At 42.4% G+C, this 23,453-nt stretch overlaps 1 protein-coding gene across 1 annotated transcript in view; it reads left to right on the top strand.

Moving 5' to 3' along the window:
• LOC118388066 (laminin subunit gamma-3-like) overlaps nucleotides 1-21,764 on the top strand; it is a 235,317-nt gene extending 213,553 nt beyond the window's left edge. The window contains 8 exon segments of the mRNA XM_052526033.1: nucleotides 837-1,047; nucleotides 3,563-3,813; nucleotides 6,693-6,769; nucleotides 7,215-7,349; nucleotides 15,715-15,964; nucleotides 16,114-16,257; nucleotides 17,576-17,686; nucleotides 21,618-21,764. Of these exon segments, the coding sequence (XP_052381993.1) occupies nucleotides 837-1,047; nucleotides 3,563-3,813; nucleotides 6,693-6,769; nucleotides 7,215-7,349; nucleotides 15,715-15,964; nucleotides 16,114-16,257; nucleotides 17,576-17,635 (1,128 nt within the window). The 3' untranslated portion in view covers nucleotides 17,636-17,686; nucleotides 21,618-21,764.
• The last annotated feature ends 1,689 nt before the right edge of the window (nucleotides 21,765-23,453 follow it).

The raw sequence follows: 23,453 nt of genomic DNA, 5'->3' as shown, positions 1-23,453 counted from the left end.
TCCAGACACTATACAGTGGCAGGCACATCTAATAGCAGAATTTTGTAGTTTCTGTAAAGTATACTTGTTCTTGCTAAAGTAGTTTGTGTTTTCTCTCTCATCTCTTTTTCTCTCGCTCTCACTGCGGGCTTTCTGCACACCTTCATCCCTTCTATAAAGACAGCAGAGAAAAAAAGGGGGTGGAGAGAGATAGAGGGACAGTAAAGACACAGGAAGAAATCCTTTTCTTTCCTCACTTGTGCTGTATGAAGGAGAATTTAAAACACAAGATACACTATTGTCTTATATTGTGAGTAGCCTAATTGTGGTACTTGGCCTAGATTAAGAACAGTGATTTTACCTATTAGGGGGCTGCAGTGAATAAATGAAAGGGTATTATTATAATTTTTGTAAATGAACCTTTATTTAACTAGGCAAGTCAGTTAAGAACAAATTCGTATTTACAATGACATCCTACCCCAGCCAAACCCAGACAACACTGGGCAAATTGTGCACCACCTATGGGGCTCCCAATCACGGCCAAATGTGATACAGCCTGGATTTGAACCAGGGACTCTAGTGACACATCTTGCACTGAGATGCAGTGCCTTAGACCGCTGTGCCACTCAGGAGTAAAGGAGTGCCATCTCCACCAACCTGCTCACCTGCTAGTGCTTAGCAGCGACACACACACACACACACAGTTTGAGCCTGCTAGTTGCCTACTCTGAGCGTGTTTGGCCCCCCAGCCAGGAATGTGTTTAATCACAGAAGCCTGGCTTTATATATTTTTTTATCATTGACAATCTCTCCCACAAATCGTCCATTGTCTGCTGTTCTGATGTTTTCCTATACAGGCAGGGAGGCTGAAGGCTCGGCTGCAGGATTTGGAGAATCTCCTAGCACGCTTCGACTGCCGGAGGGGCTACGGGAACCACCATCATATGCGGGAGTATCACATGCGACAGCTTCACAAGCGACAGCATCACGAGCGACAGCATCACGAGCGTGGGCATCAGGGGGAGGACAGCCTGCCCAATGCGCTGGAGGACTTCCTGGCTATCCAAGGTAACCAATCATCAGCCACCCACTCATTCCACACGACCGATCAGAAAACATTCTAACAGTTTGTCATTTTCATTCAACCAGTCAGCAGAAATCTGACTGCCAATGCTGTTTACCACTGTGCTCCTATTTGGCCATTATACCTGACACATGGCCTGGCTCATACTGTAGATAACAATACCATCATGCTATCCCATACTAGACTGTCTAGTATACCTAGAATAGTGGACACCAAGCTGCACCCGGTATGACTGTCAGCGCCGAGCTGACTCTGTTCAGCTTGACATTGTTAAAGATGTAACACAACAATATAATGATAAAACCAAACATAATGGGATGGAAAGAGACAGAATCAGCATGAATCAGGAGTCAACCAGCCTTACAATCTTCTCTCCACACTTGCTGACTTTCTCATTATCTTATGAGCAGGGGGGGAAAAGTACCATAAAAGTCTTACAGGCTCATTAACATAGATCGAATGGAGGCTAAATTCCAACAACACAGTTCATAGCAGGCAGGACTGTGTGTGACCATCTTAATCCCTGTTTGTATGACAGACATGCAGCTAGCGAATTTTTAATCCTTCTTCTTCATTATGATGAGAACTCTAATCAGGATTATGCCTGTCCGACCGCTCCCCACAGCACGCTGGTACACCGCCACATTGCTAAAAAGGCTACACTGCTCTGTATTAACCAAAAAAGTGTTAAACAAATCAAAATATATTTGAGATTTGAGATTCTTCAAAGTAGCCACCCTTTGCCTTGATGACAGCTTTGCACACTTTTAGTATTCTCTCAACCAGCTTCATGAGGTAGTCACCTGGAATGCATTTATATTAACGGGTTTGCTTTGTTACAAGTTCATTTATGGAATTTCTTTCATTCTTAATGCGTTTGAGCCAATCAGTTGTGTTGTGACAAGGTAAGGGTGGTATACAGAATATAGCCCTATTTGATAAAAGACCAAGTCCATATTATGGCAAGAACAGCTCAAATAAGCAAAGAGAAATTACAGTCTATCATTTGTCTATCATTACTTCATGACATGAAGGTCAGTAAATGAAGAACATTTCAAGAACTTTGAAAGGTTCTTCAAGTGCAGTTGCAAAAACCATCAAGCGACATGATGAAACTGGCTCTCATGAGGACCGTCACAGGAAAGGAAGACCCAGAGTTTCCTCTGCTGCAAAGGATAAATTCATCAGGATTAACTGCACCTCAGATTGCAGGCCATATAAATACTTTACATAGTTCAAGTAACAGACTCATCTCAACATCAACTGTTCAGAGGAGGCTGCGTGAATCAAGCCTTCATGGTTGAATTGCTGCAGAGAAACCACCACTAAAGGACACCAATAAGAATAAGAGACTTGCTAGGGCCAAAACACATGAGCAATGGATTTTAGACCAGTGGAAATCTGTCTTTTGGTCTGATGAATCCAAATTTGAGATTTTCTATTCCATCCACTGTGTCTTTGTGAGACGCAGAGTAGGTGAGCGGGAGATCTCAGCATGTGTGGTTCCCACCGTGAAGCATGGAGGAGGAGGTGTGATTGTGTGGTGGTGCTTTGCTGGTGACACTGTACGTGATTTATTTAGAATTCAAGACACTTAACCAGCCTGACGACCAAAGCATTCTGCAATGATACGCCATGCCATTTGGTTTGTGCTTAGTGGGACTATCATTTGTTTTCAACAGGACAATGACCTAACACACCTCCAGGCTGTGTAAAGGCTATTTGACCAAGAAGGAGAGTGATGAAGTGCTGCATCAGATGACCTGGCCTCCACAATCCCCCGATCTCAAACCAATTGAGATGGTTTGGGATGAGTTGGACCACAGAGCGAAGAAAAAGCAGACAACAAGTGCTCAGCATATGTGGGAACTCCTTCAAGATAGTAAAAATTAAGAAAAACCCTTGAATAAGTAGGTGTGTCCAAACTTTTGCCTGGTACTGTACATACACGCACGCACGCACACACACACACACATACACAGAGAGAGAGAGCGCGAGAGTGAGAGCGCGCAAGAGTGAGAGAGAGAGAGACAAACACACAAACGCAGGATAACATCCCACAGAGGATGCTGTAAACACCCTCCTCTCACAGATAGAGCCAGAAGGTCACACCAGCGAGGCACACTGCAATAAACAACTTACCCATAAAGCTACAACAATAACCAAAGGCACCCGGACATACAGAGAGCGTTTTTAGCACAAACAGTGAATTCAGTCTGAATTGACGACTGACCACATGCAATCCATGATCATATGTAGGCCGTCATTGTAAATAAGAATTTGTTCTTAACTGACTTGCCTAGTTAAATAAAGGTAAAAATAAATAAAAAATCAAATCAAATCAAAGGCAACAGCTCCACTACAAAGTCCTACTATAAAGGGTCTGGCAGTACTTCTATCCTAAATAACAATAACATTGAAATAGAATCAAAAGGATTCATTTAACGATCCATGCTGTGTGTTTTTCTATCACATCAGTGTTTTTCTGTTTCTCTGCAGAGGCAAAGGAAGCCTTGGTTAAACAGTTTGCTCTCATGGAGTCTACACACACTCTCTCAGCCCAGCTGCACAATGTTACCCCAGCTATGAACTGTAGTGCTAGCATGGAAGAAGAGCAGGAGGAGGAGAAAAAGGAGAAGGGGAAGGAGGACGGGCGGAGAACATTGTGTAGTACCCTTGGTGACACTCTATCATTGGTCAGAAGTGCACAGACACAGCTGAAGCAGGCAACACTGGACCTGGACAACATGGTCAGTGGGACATTTACTCTCACTTTGGCTATGTCCTAATTACAGATGTCAGATCTTAATTTGAGCCAGTTTGCTACAGCCAGGAAATAATCCTACAGCAACAGGAAATGTGAATTATAATTATTTTAATTCATCAACATTTTTGTAGGGGTTGATGCATTTTTCTTAAGGGAAAATTATGTCTGAAATTTCAAAGTAGACATTTTAAACCTCAAATACACTACAATTATTAAATTCTGAAACAGGTTGGTCAAATTAAGATCCTACATCTGTATTTCTCCTTCCTTTCAAAGTGTGCACTTGTTCACTTCCCTTCACTGATTTTAAAGTAAATGACTGGCATAAGAAATATGGTGGAAACTCACACTAGCCATGCCTCCACCAATCCAAGGCTATTGTGTTTGTGGGAAGTAGTGAACGTGTGCACATTTCAGTAGAAAAATGATTTTATTGGGACACAGCCACTGTCTCTGACACATTGATGCCTGCTGTTGAGTCATTTGAAGCAGTCATAACTCTAGTTTATCTTATTATAATAAGCAGTATCATACATTAATGTATACAGTAGAGCTCACATGTATATAGTAGAGTTCACACGTATACAGTAGAGTTCACACAATATACAGTGCCTTGCAAAAGTATTTGGCCCCCTTGAACTTTGCGACCTTTTGCCACATTTCAGGCTTCAAACATGAAGATATAAAACTGTATTTTTTTGTGAAGAATCAACAACAAGTGGGACACAATCATGAAGTGGAACGACATTTATTGGATATTTCAAACTTTTTTAACAAATCAAAAACTGAAAAATTGGGCGTGCAAAATTATTCAGCCCCTTTACTTTCAGTGCAGCAAACTCTCTCCAGAAGTTCAGTGAGGATCTCTGAATGATCCAATGTTGACCTAAATGGCAAATGATGATAAATACAATCCACCTGTGTGTAATCAAGTCTCCGTATAAATGCACCTGCACTGTGATAGTCTCAGAGGTCCGTTAAAAGCGCAGAGAGCATCATGAAGAACAAGGAACACACCAGGCAGGTCCGAGATACTGTTGTGAAGAAGTTTAAAGCCGGATTTGGATACAAAAAGATTTCCCAAGCTCTAAACATCCCAAGGAGCACTGTGCAAGCGATAATATTGAAATGGAAGGAGTATCAGACCACTGCATATCTACCAAGACCTGGCCGTCCCTCTAAACTTTCAGCTCAGACAAGGAGAAGACTGATCAGAGATGCAGCCAAGAGGCCCATGATCACTCTGGATGAACTGCAGAGATCTACAGCTGAGGTGGGAGACTCTGTCCATAGGACAACAATCAGTCGTATATATTGCACAAATCTGGCCTTTATGGAAGAGTGGCAAGAAGGAAGCCATTACTTAAAGATATCCATAAAAAGTGTAGTTTAAAGTTTGCCACAAGCCACCTGGGAGACACACCAAACATGTGGAAGGTGTTCTGGTCAGATGAAACCAAAATTGAACTTTTTGGCAACAATGCAATGATCCAAAACATAAAGCAAAATCTACAATGGAATGGTTCAAAAATAAACATATCCAGGTGTTAGAATGGCCACGTCAAAGTCCAGACCTGAATCCAATCGAGAATCTGTGGAAAGAACTGAAAACTGCTGTTCACAAATGCTCTCCATCCAACCTCACTGAGCTCGAGCCGTTTTGCAAGGAGGAATGGGAAAAAATGTCAGTCTCTCGATGTGCAAAACTGATAGAGACATACCCTAAGCGACTTACAGCTGTAATCACAGCAAAAGGTGGCGCTACAAAGTTTTAACTTAAGGGGGCTGAATCATTTTGCACGCCCAATTTTTCAGTTTTTGATTTGTTAAAAAAGTTTGAAATATCCAATAAATGTTGTTTCACTTCATGATTGTGTCCCACTTGTTGTTGATTCTTCACAAAAAATACAGTTTTATCTTTATGTTTGAAGCCTGAAATGTGGCAAAAGGTCGCAAGTTCAAGGGGGCCGAATACTTTCGCAAGGCACTGTATGTTGACGAGGTCGATAGTCAGTTGTCCATTTCAAGTATTTTGCCATTTTTTTATCCTGGGAAGGATACTGATGATTCAGTAGAGGTGTAATGTATTGATCCACAGTGATGGCTAAAGTGCAGTATTTCTCCCTCTGAAGCTCCATATCCCTACCATAGAGAGAGAGCAGAGAGAGAGCACACAGTTTCTCTGACTGACGCTCAAATGAAATGAACAATTTGTTCTGCACCCACAGCTCAAGCTTTTCCCAGTCGCTCCATGCTCACTAGCAGCAGCTTGGGATCTATTATGAATATGGCTGCCATGTTATGTGGTTTTGGGGAAATGAGAGCGCTTGTTTTGGCTGTGTGTGTGTGTGTGTGTGTGGTGTGTGTGTGTGTGTGCATGCGCAAGCCTGGAGCCAGAGCATTGCAATTCCACATTAACAAGCAGAACGGCTCTGAAATAGGAAGAGAACATCTTTGCGTGTCATATACTGTGATTCACTTTCCTCTATTTTATTAGCACTTTCTCAAAAGAACTGTCACACAGTGAAATAGTCAACATTTATGCACTAGGACTTATAAATGGAAACATTGACTCTGTATACGTTAGTGAGTGAATATGTGCTGTACTTGGAGCCTTCAGTATGACTTTCTGAAATGACTTTATTGAGTCAGTCTACTTTCTGTGAGTTTAACACTGGTCCTGGGGTCATGTAAGGTTAGCTAATAACTGTGCATGGTCACGATTCAGGTTTTAAATCAACTGACGTCACATCCCATCCAGAGCATGTGTAGCACCTTGTCCTTAGACAGTTTTCTTTTGTCTGCTAGCCTGCCACCTCTGCACGCTTTCATTTCATTCATTTTTTCTATGCTTTTCCAAAGGTCATTCCTTTCGAGGTGCCACCGGTGCCCAACCGATGGAACTCAGCAGTGAACCAATCAGAGGTCCTTATGAAAAGGTAAGTCAGTTGAGTTCAATAGACTTTAAGTGGCCAATTATGGCAAACAAAGGTCATCTCCCCTAATGTAGGCCCTGTCAATCGCACAATGGCTGGCCTGCCACAGACACCCTCAATCAATGACAACAATAAAAAAGCTTATTATGCAGAAGTAATACATTAAGTCTAGGGAGAGGAAATGGAGAGATTAACTCAATAGCTGGAATCCATTTGACTTCTTCTCAGCAGACCAGTTGTTTTTTTGTCAAATAATTGAAAGCGTTTCATCAAACCTGCCTGGAGTGCCAGATGGGCAGGGTTTGGGCTTGCATTTTTGGTTCTATTCAGTTCCATTGCGGCAGACAAGATCAACCAAGCTGAAGTCAAACAAACACTATTTGAACCCAGGTGTGGTTGTCAGGCCCGTATATCTAATACCCTATCTGTTTTTCTCTCTATCTGTCAGCCACACAGAGATGTCTGGTCATATAGAGTCTATAGCTACCAATGCATTCATGGCCTCCAACCAGACCTACTCTCTACTGATGGACCTACTGGAGGACAACTCTACAAAGGAATACATCAGTAACCTCACAGAGCAGTGAGTAACTACACATTTCACACACACACCAGGTAGTCCTGGGGCATGGTCCCAATTTGCAGGTGACCCAGCAAATGTAGTGTGTCCAAAACTAATTCTCTCACATCCCTACATCACCACACACACACACGCACACGCACACGCACACACACACACACACACACACACATCATGAAGTGCTTCGAGAGGCTAGTCAAAGACCAAAGACCATCACCTCCTGCTTCCCCGACACACTCGGCCCTCTCCAATTCGCCGATACTCCTGACAGATCCACGGACGACGCAATCGACAATGAACTGAACACTGCCCGTACCCACCTGGACAAAAGGAATACACATGTGAGGATGCTGTTCATTGACTACAGCTCAGCCTTCAATAATATAGTACCCTCTAAGCTCACCACAAAGCTAACGGCCCTGGGACTGAACTCCTCCCTATGCAACTGGGTCTTGGACTTCCTGACGGGACACCTCTAGAGGGTGAAGATAGGCAACATTACCTCCTCGACACTGATTCTCAACACGAGGGCCCCACTAGGGTTCGTACTCAGTCCCCTCCTGTACTCCCAGTATACCCACGACTTGCCACACTCAGCCAAACGCACCATTGGGTGCACACTGTCTGCCCTCCAGGACACTTACAATACCAGGTATCGCAGGATGGCCAAGAATATCATCAGGGACCCGAGCCACCCAAGCCATGGCCTGTTCTCCCTGCTTCCATCACTCAGACACAGGCAGTACAGGAGCATCATGGCAAGAACTGTAAGACTGGCCAATAGCTTCTACCTCCAGACCATCAGACTGTTGAATAACCACAACTAGTCAGCAACCTGCTCCCACTGTCTCCCTCCTGCCATCTCCCTGGTGCTCCCCCCCTGCTTCCACCACAATGGAAATATATCATTGCCACAGTTGTTAATATGTCCTGCATTTTTGGAGCTCAGAGCTCAAGAATTACACTGTACCCTGTAATACATATGTAACCCTGTACATTTGACTATTAAACACTCTAATCTTTAATCTAAACATACATACAAACCTACACAGTACACACGCAGATACACACACTCTCTCTCTCTCTTTCTTGCCCCACCATTCCTCCAACACAACATCATTTTAAAGGCTCAATATGAGGTGCAAAAAAAACTGTTAACCTGCATGGATAAAAACAGAAGCAATATCTCAACACAGCACTTCATTTACACAATGTTGTTGCTCCTCTCCTTTTCTCCTCTGTATATTTCTCCCAAATAGGACCCAGGTGTGGTGTTAGCTGTAGTGGTGTCCCACAAAACAAGGTCATGAATCCTACTCTTTATAGCAGCTGTTTAGAGCACACTGGAGTTAGCCTGGGTACCAGTCTCTTTCGCTGACATTCCACTCCTTGCCACTCCTTGTCATTGCCAAATAGACTAGCCTTTCGGCAATCTCAAAGTTCAAGTTCCTTTCCTAAAAACGTATTTTTAAAAAACTAGGCTCATCTTCCTGGCTGTAGTCGATCAGAAAGAATGTCTAGGCTACATTATAGCATAGCCTAACGCCTAACATTAGTTGACTATCAAATTAATTGTAAAGGAAAGTTTGATGGGGGGATAGAGAGACAGCTACAGCATTACTAGAGACGTTGGTTATGTCATGATTATCCCAGCATGTGCCTTATTCCAGAGGAAGATTTGCACTGGATTTATTTTTCTAAACTGCCCCATGTAATTATTATTCTTTTTCATTCAAATGAGTCTGGTGGTTTTTATTCTAGGCATGAAGATATTTCAACATCTAGACGATAAAGGGCTACAATGATCACGAGTACTGGTCTGCCAAATGTAGGCTATAGGTGTCCCCATAGGTTTAATTTTTTATTTTATTTTATTTTTTATTTATCCGTTATTTTACCAGGTAAGTTGACTGAGAACATGTTCTCATTTGCAGCAACGACCTGGGGAATAGTTACAGGGGAGAGGAGGGGGATTAATGAGCCTGGGGATTATTAGGTGACCATGATGGTTTGAGGGCCAGATTGGGAATTTAACCAGGACACCGGGGTTAACACCCCTACTCTTACGATAAGTGCCATGGGATCTTTAATGTCTCTTTAATGACCTCAGAGAGTCAGGACACCCGTTTAACGTCCATCCGAAAGACGGATATATAATATTTAAATTGAGGAAGTGTTTATCATTATTTTAGCTATCCACGGTAGATGTCCTTCCTATTGAAAAGGCCCCCCATCCTGATAATGTGAGCTGCTGGGAAGCGTACTTGCACTTGATATGCATTTATGGAGGAAAAAGTGAACTTGCCATTTTCAAAAATGAGCTCAATGTGGAATGGAGATTCCCTGCTTTGCGATCTGTTGCGTATGTCAACGGCCAGGGTTTCTTTAATAAAATAGGCCTAGGCACTACACTTTTGTATTGCACATTAAATTCAACAGATGCATTAGACGATGTTCAACTTCAATTCATTTGCAAAAAATGTTTTTGCATAGCATAGGTGGTTGTCGCCTAAATTTACTGTAGAAGGCCCAATACAGTGCATTCGGAAATTATTCAGACCCCTTGTTCCTCATCAATCTACACACAATACCCCATAATGACAAAGCGAAAACAAAGGTCTCTCCAGAGATGTTCGATCGGGTTCAAGTCTGGGCTCTGGCTGGGCCACTCAAGGACATTCAGAGAATTGTCCCAAAGCCACTTCTGAAATGTCTTGGCTGTGTACTTAGGGTCATTGTCCTGTTGGAAGGAGAACCTTCGCCCCAGTCTGAGGTCCTGTGCACTCTGGAGCAGGTTTTCATTCCCTCAATCCTGAGTAGTCTCCCAGTCCCTGCTGTTAAAAAACATCCCCACAGCATGATGCTGCCACCACCATGCTTCACCGTAGGGATGGTACCAGGTTTCCTTCAGACGTGACGCTTGGCACTCAGGCCAAAGAGTTCAATCTTGGTAACATCAGACAAGAGAATCTTGTTTCTCATAGTCAGTCCTTTAGGTGCCTCATGGCAAACTTCAAGAGGGCTGTCGTGCTATTTACTGAGGAGTGGCTTTATTCTGGCCACTCTACCATAAAGGACTGATTGGTGGAGTGCTACAGAGATGGTTGTCCTTCTGGAAGGTTCTCCAAATTCCACAGAGGACCTCTGGAGCTCTGTCAGAGTGACCATCTGGTTATTGGTCACCTCCCTGACTGGGGCCCTTCTCCCCCGATTGCTCAGTTTGGCCGGGTCGGCCAAAGAAGTCTTGATGGTTCCAAACTTCTTCTATTTAAAACTTCTTGGTGACTGGGGGGCAGTATTGAGTAGCTTGGATTAATAACAGTAAACTGCCTGCTACTCAGCCATAAAAGCTAGAATATGCATATAATTAGTATAGTTGGATGGAAAACAATCTGACGTTTCTAAAAATGTTTGAATGATGTCTGTGAGTATAACAGAACTCACATGGCAAGCGAAAACCTGAGAAAGTGGGAAATCTGAGGTTGGTCATTTTTCAACTCATTCCCTATTGAAGATACAATGAGATATTGGTCATCTTGCACTTCCTAAGACTTCCACTAGATGTCAACAGTCTTTAGAACCTTGTTTGATGCTTCTACTGTGAGGTGGGGCCGAATGAGAGGGGATTGAGCCAGGTGTCTTGCAGATTGCAACGAGCTTGTGACGCGCGTCATGTGAAAGTTAGCTTGCGTTCCATTGCTTTTCTACAGACAAACATTATTGAAGATTCATGTTAAAAACATCCTGAAGATTGATTCTACACTTAGTTTGACATGTTTCTACGACCTGTAATATAACTTTTTGGACTTTCCACGTGCGTTTGGATTTTCTTTTACCAAATGCCCTAACAAAGGAAGGTATTTGGACATAAATTATGAACTTTATCGAACAAATCAAACATTTATTGTGGAACTGGGATTCCTGGGAGTGCATTCTGATGAACATCATCAAAGGTAAGTGAATATTTATAATGCTATTTCTGCCTAATGTTGACACCCCACATGGCGGATATCTCTTTGGCTGTTTTGGTCTCTGAGCGCTGTTTTGGTCTCAGATTATTGCATGGTGTGCTCTTTCCGTAAAGTTTTTTTGAAATCTGACACAGCGGATGCATTAAGGAGCAGTTCACCTAAAGTTCCATGTGTAATAGTTGTATATTTTATCAATGTTTATTATGAGTATTTCTGTGAATTGATGTGGATCTGCAAAATCACCTCATGTTTTGGATCTACTGAACATAACACGTCAATGTAAAATGAGATTTTTGGATATAAATATGCACTTTATCGAACAAAACATACATGTATTGTGTAACATGAAGTCCTATGAGTTTCATCTGATGAAGATCATCAAAGGTTATTGATTAATTTTATCTATATTTCTGCTTTTTGTGACTCCTCTCATTGGCTGGAAAAATGGCTGTGATTTTCTGTGACTTGGTGGTGACCTAACATAATCGTTTGTGGTGCTTTCGCTGTAAAGCCTTTTTGAAATCAGACACTGCGGCTGGATTAACGAGAATTGTATCCTTAAAATGGTGTAAAATACTTGTATGCTTGAGGAATTTTAATTATGAGATTTGTCTTGTTTTGAATTTGGCGCCCTGCACTTTCACTGGCTGTTGGCGGGGTGGGACGCGACCGTACAGAATATCCCAGAGAGGTTTTTAAGAATAATGGAGGCCAATGTGTTCTTGGGGACCTTCAATGCTGCAGACATTTTTTGGTACCCTTCCACAGATCTGTGCCTCGACACGATCCTGTCTTGGAGCTCTACGGACAATTCCTTCGACCTCATGGCTTGGTTTTTGCTCTGACATGCACTGTCAACTGTGGGATCTTAAAAAGACAGGTGTGTACCTTAACAAATCATGTCCAAATCATACATTTAAAACATTTCTAATAACCTGTGTTTCCTTTGTCATTATGGAGTATTGTGTGTAGATTGATGAGGAAAAAAAATATTTTATCAAATTTACAATAAAGCTGTAACGTAACAAAATGTGGAAAAAGTCTGAATACCTTCCAAATGCACTGTAGACTAGCATACTAATGATGGATTAACAGGCTAGCATATGAACCAACTTCTAACTTACACATCTCTGTCTTCTGTATATTTATACAGTACCAGTCAAAAGTTTGGATGTTTTTTTTAATTGCACTTGAAGGAACTTTCAAAGTTCTTGAAATGTTCTGCATTGACTGACCTTGTCTTAAAGTAATGATGGACTATCATATCTCTTTGCTTATTTGAGCTGTTCTTGCTATAATATGGACTTGCTCTTTTACCAAATAGGGCTATATTCTGTATACCACCCCTACCAATGTCACAACACAACTGATTGGCTCAAACGCATTAAAAAGGAAAGAAATTCCACAAATTCACTTTTAACAAAGCTCACCTGTTAATTGAAATGCATTACAGGTGACTACGTCATGAAGCTGGTTGAGAGAATGTCAAGAGTGTGCAAAACTGTCATCAAGGCAAAGTGTGGCTACTTTGAAGAATCTCAAATATGAAATATATACTGCTCAAAAAAATAAAGGGAACACTTAAACAACACAATGTAACTCCAAGTCAATCACACTTCTGTGAAATCAAACTGTCCACTTAGGAAGCAACACTGATTGACAATACATTTCACATGCTGTTGTGCCTAATGGAATAGACAACAGGTGGAAATTATGGGCAATTAGCAAGACATAAAGGAGTGGTTCTGCAGGTGGTGACCACAGACCACTTCTCAGTTCCTATGCTTCCTGGCTGATGTTTTGGTCACTTTTGAATGCTGGCGGTGCTTTTACTCTAGTGTTAGCATGAGACGGAGTCTACAACCCACACAAGTGGCTCAGGTAGTACAGCTCATCCAGGATGGAACATCAATGCGAGCTGTGGCAAGAAGGTTTGCTGTTTTTGTCAGTGTAGTGTCCAGAGCATGGAGGCGCTACCAGGAGACAGGCCAGTACATCAGGAGATGTGGAGGAGTCCGTAGCAGGGCAACAACCCAGCAACAGGACCGCTACCTCCGCCTTTGTACAAGGAGGAGCAGGAGGAGCACTGCCAGGGCCCTGCAAAATGACCTTCAGCAGGACACAAATGTGCATGTGTCTGCTCAAACGGTCAGAAACAGACTCCATGAGGGTGGTATGAGGGCCTGATGTCCACAGGTGGGGGTTGTGCTTACAGCCCAACACCGTGCAGGACGTTTGGCATTTGCCAGAGAACACCAAGATTGGCAAATTCGCCACTGGCGCCCTGTGCTCTTCACAGATGAAAGCAGGTTCACACTGAGCAAGTGACAGAGTCTGGAGACGCCGTGGAGAACGTTCTGCTGCCTGCAACATCCTCCAGCATGACCAGTTTGGTGGTGGGTCAGTCATGGTGTGGGGTGGCATTTCTTTGGGGGGCATTCCTCCATGTGCTCGTCAGAGGTAGCCTGACTGCCATTAGGTACTGATGAGATCCTCAGAGCCCTTGTGAGACCATATGCTGGTGCGGTTGGCCCTGGGTTCCTCCTAATGCAAGACAATGCTAGCCCTCATGTGGCTGGAGTGTGTCAGCAGTTCCTGCAAGAGGATGGCATTGATGCTATGGACTGGCCCGCCCGTTCCCCAGACCTGAATCCAATTGAGCACATCAGGGACATCATGTCTCGCTCCATCCACCAACGCCACGTTGCACCACAGACTGTCCAGGAGTTGGCGGACGCTTTAGTCCAGGTCTGGGAGGAGATCCCTCAGGAGACCATCCGTCACCTCATCAGGAGCATGCCCAGGCATTGTAGGGAGGTCATACAGGCACGTGGAGGCCACACACACTACTGAGCCTCATTTTGACTTGTTTTAAGGACATTACATCAAAGTTGGATCAGCCTGTAGTGTGGTTTTCCACTTTAATTTTGTGTGACTCCAAATGCAGACTTCCATGGGTTGATAATTGATTTCCATTGATCATTTTTGTGTGATTTTGTTGTCATCACATTCAATTATGTAAAGAAAAAAGTATTTAATAAGAATATTTAATTCATTCAGATCTAGGATGTGTTATTGTTATTTTTTATTTTAACACTTGTGTGTTATTTCAAATGTGTTATTTCATAGTTTGGATATCTTCAGTATTATTTTACAATGTAGAAAATAGTAAAAATAAAACCTTGAGTAGGTGTGTCCAAACTCTTGACTGGTACTGTATATAGCACCTTGCTCTTGATTGCTGGGTATAAAATAGGCTACAGCGTTCACAATGAACTGGAGGGGAAGTTTGAATGGCAAGAGCTTCTCTGGTGTGATGTGATCGTATGGGCTGCTGTTAAAAATGCAAAAAACGGGAATCCTCTGTTCGCCCCACGCACAATGTTCATGTTTACAATTAAATGTATTACATCAGAATGCCCAATGATAGAATGTTTCCAATCAAATTCATGAATTAAGTTAGGAAAATATACTATCAGTCTAATTTGCATAAACATTGTGACTGGATGATAGCTATGAGGGTTATCGAATCAGGATCAAATCCTCTGATCTCCTCAAGCTCATTAATGATAGAATGTTCATATTTGAAGATTGCAGAAAGACAGTCTCTTTTGCAATGACAAGAAGAAGCAAGGATTGGAATGCTAGCTAAATAACTCCAGGCTACACTGGAGTTATGAAAATAAGACAGTTGTCCACAGGGGAACAGCTCTCTTCCCTCCTCTTTAAGCTAATTGCTTTCTGGGGCTGCTTTTATGGAGGGAGCAGCATGGAGGGAGCAGCATCTCCTAGCGTGAGATTGAACTGAGGATTACCCCCAAAGCTCAACGGAACCATGCAAAAACCTCTGGTGGCCACGCCACGCCTCGCCACGATGGGAGCAGGCAGGAGACAAGAAATGGATTACCCTCATACCAGCACTAGTCTGCTTGCTTCTGGGGATTTAATCGTAATATTTCAGAACAATTTGGTGGGTGCATGGGTGGAAGGGTGTGTGTGGGAGGGTGTGTGAAGTAGGGTGTGTGTGTGGGAGGATGTGTGGCCACCCCTCAGAGCCTGGATCCTCTCTAGGTTGCTTCCTAGGTTACTGCCTTTCTAGGAAGTTTTTCCTAGCCACTGTGCTTCTACATCTGCATTGCTTGCTGTTTGGGGTTTTAGGCTGGGTTTCTATATAGCACTTCGTGACATCGGCTGATGTAAAAATGGCTTTATAAATGCATTTGGTTGATTGATTGTGTGTGTTTGTGTGCATGTGTGTGTATGTGCACGCGAGTGTGTCAGGAATCAAAACACTGAATGATCTAACACCCTCCCCTCTCTCGCTCTCTCTCTCGCTCATTCATTCTCTCTCTCACTCTCTCTTGCTCTCTCTCGTTATCTCTCTTTCTCTCTCTCAGACTGGCAGACATGCAGCAGATAAAGGAGAATCTGACTGCCCAAGTGAATAGGACTCTAGCCAATCAATTGTCTCTGGAGGAGGAGTCTGCTGATGTCTTGATTGCCCTAGGAAACTTCACCTTCTCCCTATTGGAGCTGTCCCAGAGGAGGCCCAAATCCACATCAGGAACCAACCAATCAGATCTCAGACCAACACAGGGTTACATCCAATCAGACCCCAGCCTCGCACCGGCTGCCAATCAATCAGAGGTCAGTGGCTACCGCGGTCAGAGGTAATAAGAACTCATTGTACTCTCAAGTTGATGGACTGACTGACTGGCTGACTTATTGACTGACTGACTGAATTACTGACTGAATGTCTGAATGAATGAATGTCAGCTGTTCTCCCCTTTCCTCAGGATGTTGAGCTAAGCAACAGGACAGCTGAGCTGGCGTTTAATGTCCAGTCTAAAGATGAGCTGGTCAATAAGATCAGAGAGGAGATGGAGCCTTGCATACAGACCGCTCACAACAACATGGCTGCTGTAAAGGATATTTACAAGGTAGAGGGGGTTTTATCTGCACACCTAACATTTACATGTACCAGGAATATGACCTGGTGAAATGTTGCTGACAGCAATAAACAGTATATACTGCCAAAAATAGACAATAGAATGTACACACAATCCACATACCATTCAATATCCTGTAGAGCAATGGTTCCCAAACTTGTATAGTGCCATACCCCTTCAAACATTCAACTTCCAGCTGCATATCCCCTCTAGCACCAGGGTCAGTGCACTCTCAAATGTTGCTTTTGCCATGATTGTAAGCCTGCCACACATACACACTATACGATACATTCATTAAACATAAGAATGTGTGAGTTTTTGTCACAACCCAACTCGTGGGAAGTGACAAAGAGCTCTTATAGGACCAGGTCACAAATAATAATATAATAATAATGAATTATTTTGCTCTTTATATAACCATCTTACATATAAAACCTTATTTTCTCAACTACAATTGTGAATAACTCACCACAGGTTAATGAGAAGGGTGTGCTTGAAAGGATGCACATAACTGTGCAATGTTGGGTTGTATGGGAGAGAGTCTCAGTCTTAAATAATTTTCCACAGGTATTCCACACACATATGTATTTAGTTTTCATGCTAGTGAGGGCTGAGAATCCACTCTCACATAGGTATGTGATTGCAAAGGGCATCAGTGTCTTAACAGTGCGATTTGCCAAGGCAGGATACTCTGAGCGCAGCCCAATACAGAAATCTGCCAGTGGCTTCTGATTGAATTCAATTTTCACAGAACTGCTTGTTACAATTTCGATTAGGCTCTCTTGTTCAGATATCGGTAAGTGGACTGGATGCAGGGCATGAAAGGGATAACGAATCCAGTTGTTTGTGTCGTCTGTTTCTGGAAAGTACCTGCGTAATTGCAGACCACACTCATTCAGGTGCTTCGCTATCTCACATTTGACATAGTCCGTAAACTTGAGTTCATTTGCACACAAAAAATCATACAATCATGGAAAGACCTGTGTGTTGTTCTTGTTAATGCAGACAGAGAACCACTGACGGCATTGCGCGTACCCCTGCTGTAGAGTAAAAGCAGAACATTTACAGATAATAAGAAAGATTATAATAAAACATTTTACAGTACTTTTATCGTCCGTCTGAAAAATATGAATTCCTTAATTATTTATTTCAATTGTTTTATTAGAACTACAGTAGATGGTAGATGCTTCTGCGTCAAATCAGTCAGTGACCCCATAGTCAGGATGCTGTGCTGTCTGATGTGTAACTCTTGAGGTTCTGTGAGGTTCACTCCCTACTCTCTCTCTATCCCTGGTACCTCCCTCTGCAGCTGACAGCTCATGCTGGGGTCAAAGGGGGTCAGAGGTCCTGGCCCTGTCATTGGTGGTGACAGGGAAAGAAATGGAGTCAGAGGTCATCGCCCTGCGGAGAGAACTGGAAGGTGACGTTTGCAGCATATTCTATTTCTGTTTATTTTTCTGTTGTTTTTTATTTCAGACTTTTTATTTCGTTTTCATATTCCCATCACTGCAATATCAGCCCACGGAGTTATTCTAATTAAATATCAAAATGCTTAGAAAAACAAATGTAACACAAATGTAACCGTTTGTTTCTCCCTGTTAAGCTCCCCTTGCCATTTTGTGAGGGGAGGAAGAGCAGCTGTGATTGTCGGAAATAATAACAAAGCCTCAAATGCACTCTGAGTTTCACAGCCTCTAGTTCATTTCAACAATATATTCACTGTTTATAAAAAAATTATAACATTTATAAAATGTAAAAGAAATCTCATCAGGGTAGTCTGAATATAAACCCTTACAAATAAAAGCATGTCAAATTTGCAGCTTCAATTGTCAAAATCTAATTTTCACGTGAAATTGAATTTTCACAAATTAAATAGTTGTTTCACATGTTGAGCCTATGTTTCACATATGAAACCATATTTTCAGATGTAGTAGTTTCTACATATGAAATTCTATAAAAAGGTAACTTAACCTAGAGAAGCTAGTGTTCTGTCTCCTTGATTATATTTAACACGTTAAAAGTAGCAATCTCAGATTTAGTCATTTAACTCAAGTTTACTTTTTGTAATTATTTTGTGCAAAAAAATTCATCACATTGTCTGAAAGCATTCAAAATACACTGAAAACATCCAAAATACATCATCTGTACAGCCAAAAACAGCAATATGATTTCAAAACAAATTGACTTTCAAAACAGTTTAGCAGATGTTTTAACCCGTGCAGCAAAATGCTTATGTTACTGACTCTTAACAATGCAGTAAAATGTAAAACAAGTACACAAATAAATCTACACACAATCTACACACAATACCCCATAATGACAAAGTGAAAACAGGTTTTTCAATTTTTTGGCAAAAAAAAAATGAAAACAGAAATAGCTTGTTTACATAAGTGTTCAGACCCTTGAAATTTAGCTCAGCTGCATCCTGTTTCCATTAATCATCCTTGAGATGTTTCTACAACTTGATTGAAGGCCACCTGTGCTAAATTCAATTGATTGGACATGATTTGGAAAGGCACACACCTGTCTATATAAGGTCCCACGGTTGACAGTATATGTCAGAGCAAAAACCAAGCCATGAGGTTGAAGGAATTGTCCGTAGAGCTCCAAGACAGTATTGTGTCGAGGCACAGATCTGTGGAAGGGCACCAAAAACTGTCTGCAGAATTGAAGGTCCCCAAGAACACAGTGGCATCCATCATTCTTAAATAGAAGAAGTTTGGAACCACCAATACTTTTCCAAGAGCTGGCCGCCTGCCCAAACTGAGCAATCGGGGGAAAAAAAAAAAGAAAAAAAAAAAGGGCCTTGGTCAGGGAGGTGACTTTTGGCAAACTCCGCTTGGAGTTTGCTAAAAGGCACCTAAAGGACTCTCAGACCTTGAGAGACAAAATGCTCTGGTCTGATGAAACCAAGATTATAGTCTTTGGCCTGAACGCCAAGCGTCACGTCTGGAGGAAACCTGGCACCGTCCCTACGTTGAAACATGGTGGTGGCAGCATCATGCTGTGGGGATGTTTTTTAGCGGCAGGGAGACTACTCAGGATTGCGGGAAAGATGAACGGAGCAAAGTACAGAGAGATCCTTAATGAAAACCTGCTCCAGAGCGAACAGGACCTCAGACTGAGGTGAAGGTTCACCTTCCAACAGGACAATGACCCTAAGTACACAGCCAAGACAACGCAAGAGTGGCTTTGAGACAATTCTCTGAAAGTCCTTGAGTGGCCCAGCCAGAGCCCAGACTTGAACCTGATCGAAGATCTCTGGAAAGACCTGAAAATAGCTGTTCAGCGACGCTCCCCATCCAACCTCATAGAGCTTGAGAGGATATGCAGAGAAGAATGGGAGAAACTCCCCAAATACAGGTGTGCCAAGCTTGTAGCGTCATACCCAAAAAGACTTGAGGCTGTAATCGCTGCCATACAGTGACTTGAGAAAGTATTCACTCCCCTTGGCATTTTTCCTATTTTGTTGTCTTACAACCTGGAATTAAAATGGATTTTTTTGGGGGGGGGGGTTGTATCTTTTGATTTACACAACATGACTCCCAAAATATTTTCTATTGTGAAACAAACAAGAAATATGACAAAAAACTGAAAACTTCAACATGCATAACTATTTTAGTCTCATCTGACCAGAATCCATATGCCTTTTGGCGAACAACTAACGTGTTTGCTTATTATTTTCTTTAAGCAATGGCTTTTTTCTGGCCACTCTTCCGTACGCCCAGCTCTGTGGAGTGTACGGCTTAAAGTGGTCCTATGGACAGATACTCCAATCTCCGCTGTGGAGCTTTGCAGCTCCTTCAGGGTTATCTTTGGTATCTTTGTTGCTTCTCTGATTAATGCCCTCCTTGCCTGGTCCATGAGTATTGGTGGGCGGCCCTCTCTTGGCAGGTTTGTTGTGGTGACAAATTCTTTAAAAATAATAATAATGGACTTAATGGTGCTCTGTGGGTTGTTCAAAGTTTCAGATATTTTTTTGTTTCCCAACCCTGATTGGTACTTCTCCACAACTTTGTCCCTGACCTGTTTGGAGAGCTCCTTGGTCTTCATAGTGCCGCTTGCTTGGTGGTTCCCCTTGCTCAGTGGTGTGGCAGACTCTGAGGCTTTTCAGAACAGGTGTATATACTGTATACTGAGATCATGTGACAGATCATGTGACACTTGTGGAGTTTATTTAAGTAATTATGTGACTTCTGAAGGTAATTGGTTGCACCATATCTTATTTAGGGGCTTCATAGCAAAGGGGTTGAATACATATGCACGTACCACTTTTCCATTATTATTATTTTTATATATATATATAGTCATTTTTTTCCCATTTAACTTCACCAATTTGGAATATTTTGTGTATGTCCATTACATGAAATCTAAATAAAAATCAATTTTAATTACAGGTTGTAATGAAACAAAATAGGAAAAAGGCCAAGGGGGGTGAATACTTTTGCAAGGCACTGTAGGTGCTTCAACAAAGTATTGAGTAAAGGGTCTGAATACTTGTGTAAATATAATATTTAAGTTTGAATTTTTTATACATTTGCAAACATTTCTAAAACCTGATTTTGCTTTGTCATTATGGGTTATTGTGTGTAGGGGGATTTCAGAATAAGGCAAAACGTGGAAAAGATCAACGGGTCTGAATACTTTCCAAATGCACTGTATTAATAAATATGCGTTGTATATAAACAGTGAAACTAAAACGCATTTTACGGTAGTAGAAATATTAGGATGAGCTATGTTGAGAATACAGTATTAAAATACACAGTACAAAATCCCATAGCAAAATGGATGGAATTGCAGGAAATTAGCTTCATCATCCCAGACTCACTCCAATTTGCATATCGCCACAACAGGTCCATAGAGGACACAATATACATTTCTCTCCACACTACCTTCACCCACCTAGACACAGTTGAAGTCGGAAGTTTACATACACCTGAGCCAAATACTAGAGAATGAGTTATTTCAGCTTTTATTTATTTTATCACATTCCCAGTGGGTCAGAAGTTTACATACACTCAATTAGTATTTGGTAGCATTGCCTTTAAAATTGTTTAACTTGGGTCAAATGTTTCGGGTAGCCTTCCAAAAGCTTCCCACAATAAGTTGGGTGAATTTTGGTCCATTCCTCCTGACAGAGCTGGTGTAACTGAATCAGGTTTGTAGACCTCCTTGCTCGCATGCACTTTTTCAGTTCTGACCACAAATATTCTATAGGATTGAGGTCAGAGTTTTGTGATGGCCACTCCAATACCTTGACTTTGTTGTCCTAAAAGCCATTTTGCCACAATTTTGGAAGTATTTGTCAGTTGCTATCACACTTCTTTAACCATGTCCATCCCCCATCCTAGACATGCAGAGAGAGTGGCCTCGAAGGCTGGGCCAGACCAAGGCTGCTCTGAAGAAGGAGACGCTGCTGAGGGAGAAGGTTTTAGAAGACATCAATAAGAAGGTGAACCAGACAGAGAGAGTCCTGAGGCCTGCCCTGGATAACGCTACCCTCTCCAACGCTACTGCAGGACAGGCAGAACACACTGCACACTCCCTGTCTAAAGTGGGTATGGGGGGGTGTGTGTGTTTAAATTCCATTCACATAAGTCACATCACACCCCTATGAATCCTGTATCCTTCATATTCATTTGTCTGTGTTTTTCTCTGAACACAGGAGGCCAAGGCCACCCTGACCAAGGCCACCCTGACCAAGGCCACCCTGACCAAGGCCAAGCATGCAAGGACAGCGTCTGCCCAGCTCAGCTCCTCTGTGGACACAGCCATGCAGCAGCTGGCTGAGCTGGAGAATCACACTGCCCAGGCACAAGCTAAACTCAACGTAGAGGTAACCACAACACAACCAATAATCAACCACACTGCCCAGGCACAAGCTAAACTCAACGTAGAGGTAACCACAACACAACCAATAATCAACCACACTGCCCAGGCACAAGCTAAACTCAACGTAGAGGTAACCACAACACAACCAATAATCAACCACACTGCCCAGGCACAAGCTAAACTCAACGTAGAGGTAACCACAACACAACCAATAATCAACCACACTGCCCAGGCACAAGCCCAACTCAACGTATAGGTAACCACAACACAACCAATAATCAACCACACTGCCCAGGCACAAGCTAAACTCAACGTAGAGGTAACCACAACACAACCAATAATCAACCACACTGCCCAGGCACAAGCCCAACTCAACGTATAGGTAACCACAACTCAAGCCCAACTCAACTCAGATGTAACCACTACACAACCAATAATCAACCACACTGCCCAGGCACAAACCCAACTCAACTCATGTAACCACTACACAACCAAGAATCAACCACACTGCCCAGGCACAAACCCAACTCAACTCATAGGTAACCACTACACAACCAATAATCAACCACACTGCCCAGGCACAAACCCAACTCAACTCATATGTAACCACTACACAACCAAGAATCAACCACACTGCCCAGGCACAAACCCAACTCAACTCATAGGTAACACAACACAACCAATAATCTGGGACCTGAAAGAGTATTTAATACAATACTATATCCTATCACTTAGGGTTGAATCCTAGCTTGAGATTTGCATGGGCAAATTTTCACACAAATATACAACTGACATTGCTCCATGAATCCTTGGAAGTAACCATTTCATGGTACCGTTACACCCTCTGTATTCTGTGCAAGTGACAAATACACTTTGATCTATAAGTTACGAAGAGTTACACATGCGGATCTGAAGGAGGATTCAGCCCCCACATTGTATGCTATAATGTTGCCGTCTATCTATCTCTCTATATGCAGTACCCGCCAAAGATTTGGACACGCCTACTCATTCTCGGGTTTTTCTTTATTTGTAGTGTTTTCTACATTGTACAATAATAGTGAAAGACATCAAAACTATGAAATAACACATATGGAATCATATAGTGACCCCAAAATATTTCAGATTCTTCAAAGTAGCCACCCTTTGCCTTGATGACAGTTTTGCATACTCTTGGCATTCTCTCAACCAGTTTCACCTGGAATGCTTTTCCAACAGTCTTGGAGTTCCCACATATGCTGGGCACTTGTTGGCTGCTTTTCCTTCACCCTGGTGGTTCAACTCATCCTAAACCACCTCAATTGGATTGAGGTTGGGTGATTGTAGAGGCCAGGTCATCTTATGCAGCACTCCATCAC

This window comes from Oncorhynchus keta, chromosome 9 (assembly GCF_023373465.1).
Source record: "Oncorhynchus keta strain PuntledgeMale-10-30-2019 chromosome 9, Oket_V2, whole genome shotgun sequence".
Lineage (NCBI taxonomy): Eukaryota > Metazoa > Chordata > Actinopteri > Salmoniformes > Salmonidae > Oncorhynchus > Oncorhynchus keta.
This window is presented reverse-complemented; position numbering and strand designations above follow the sequence as displayed.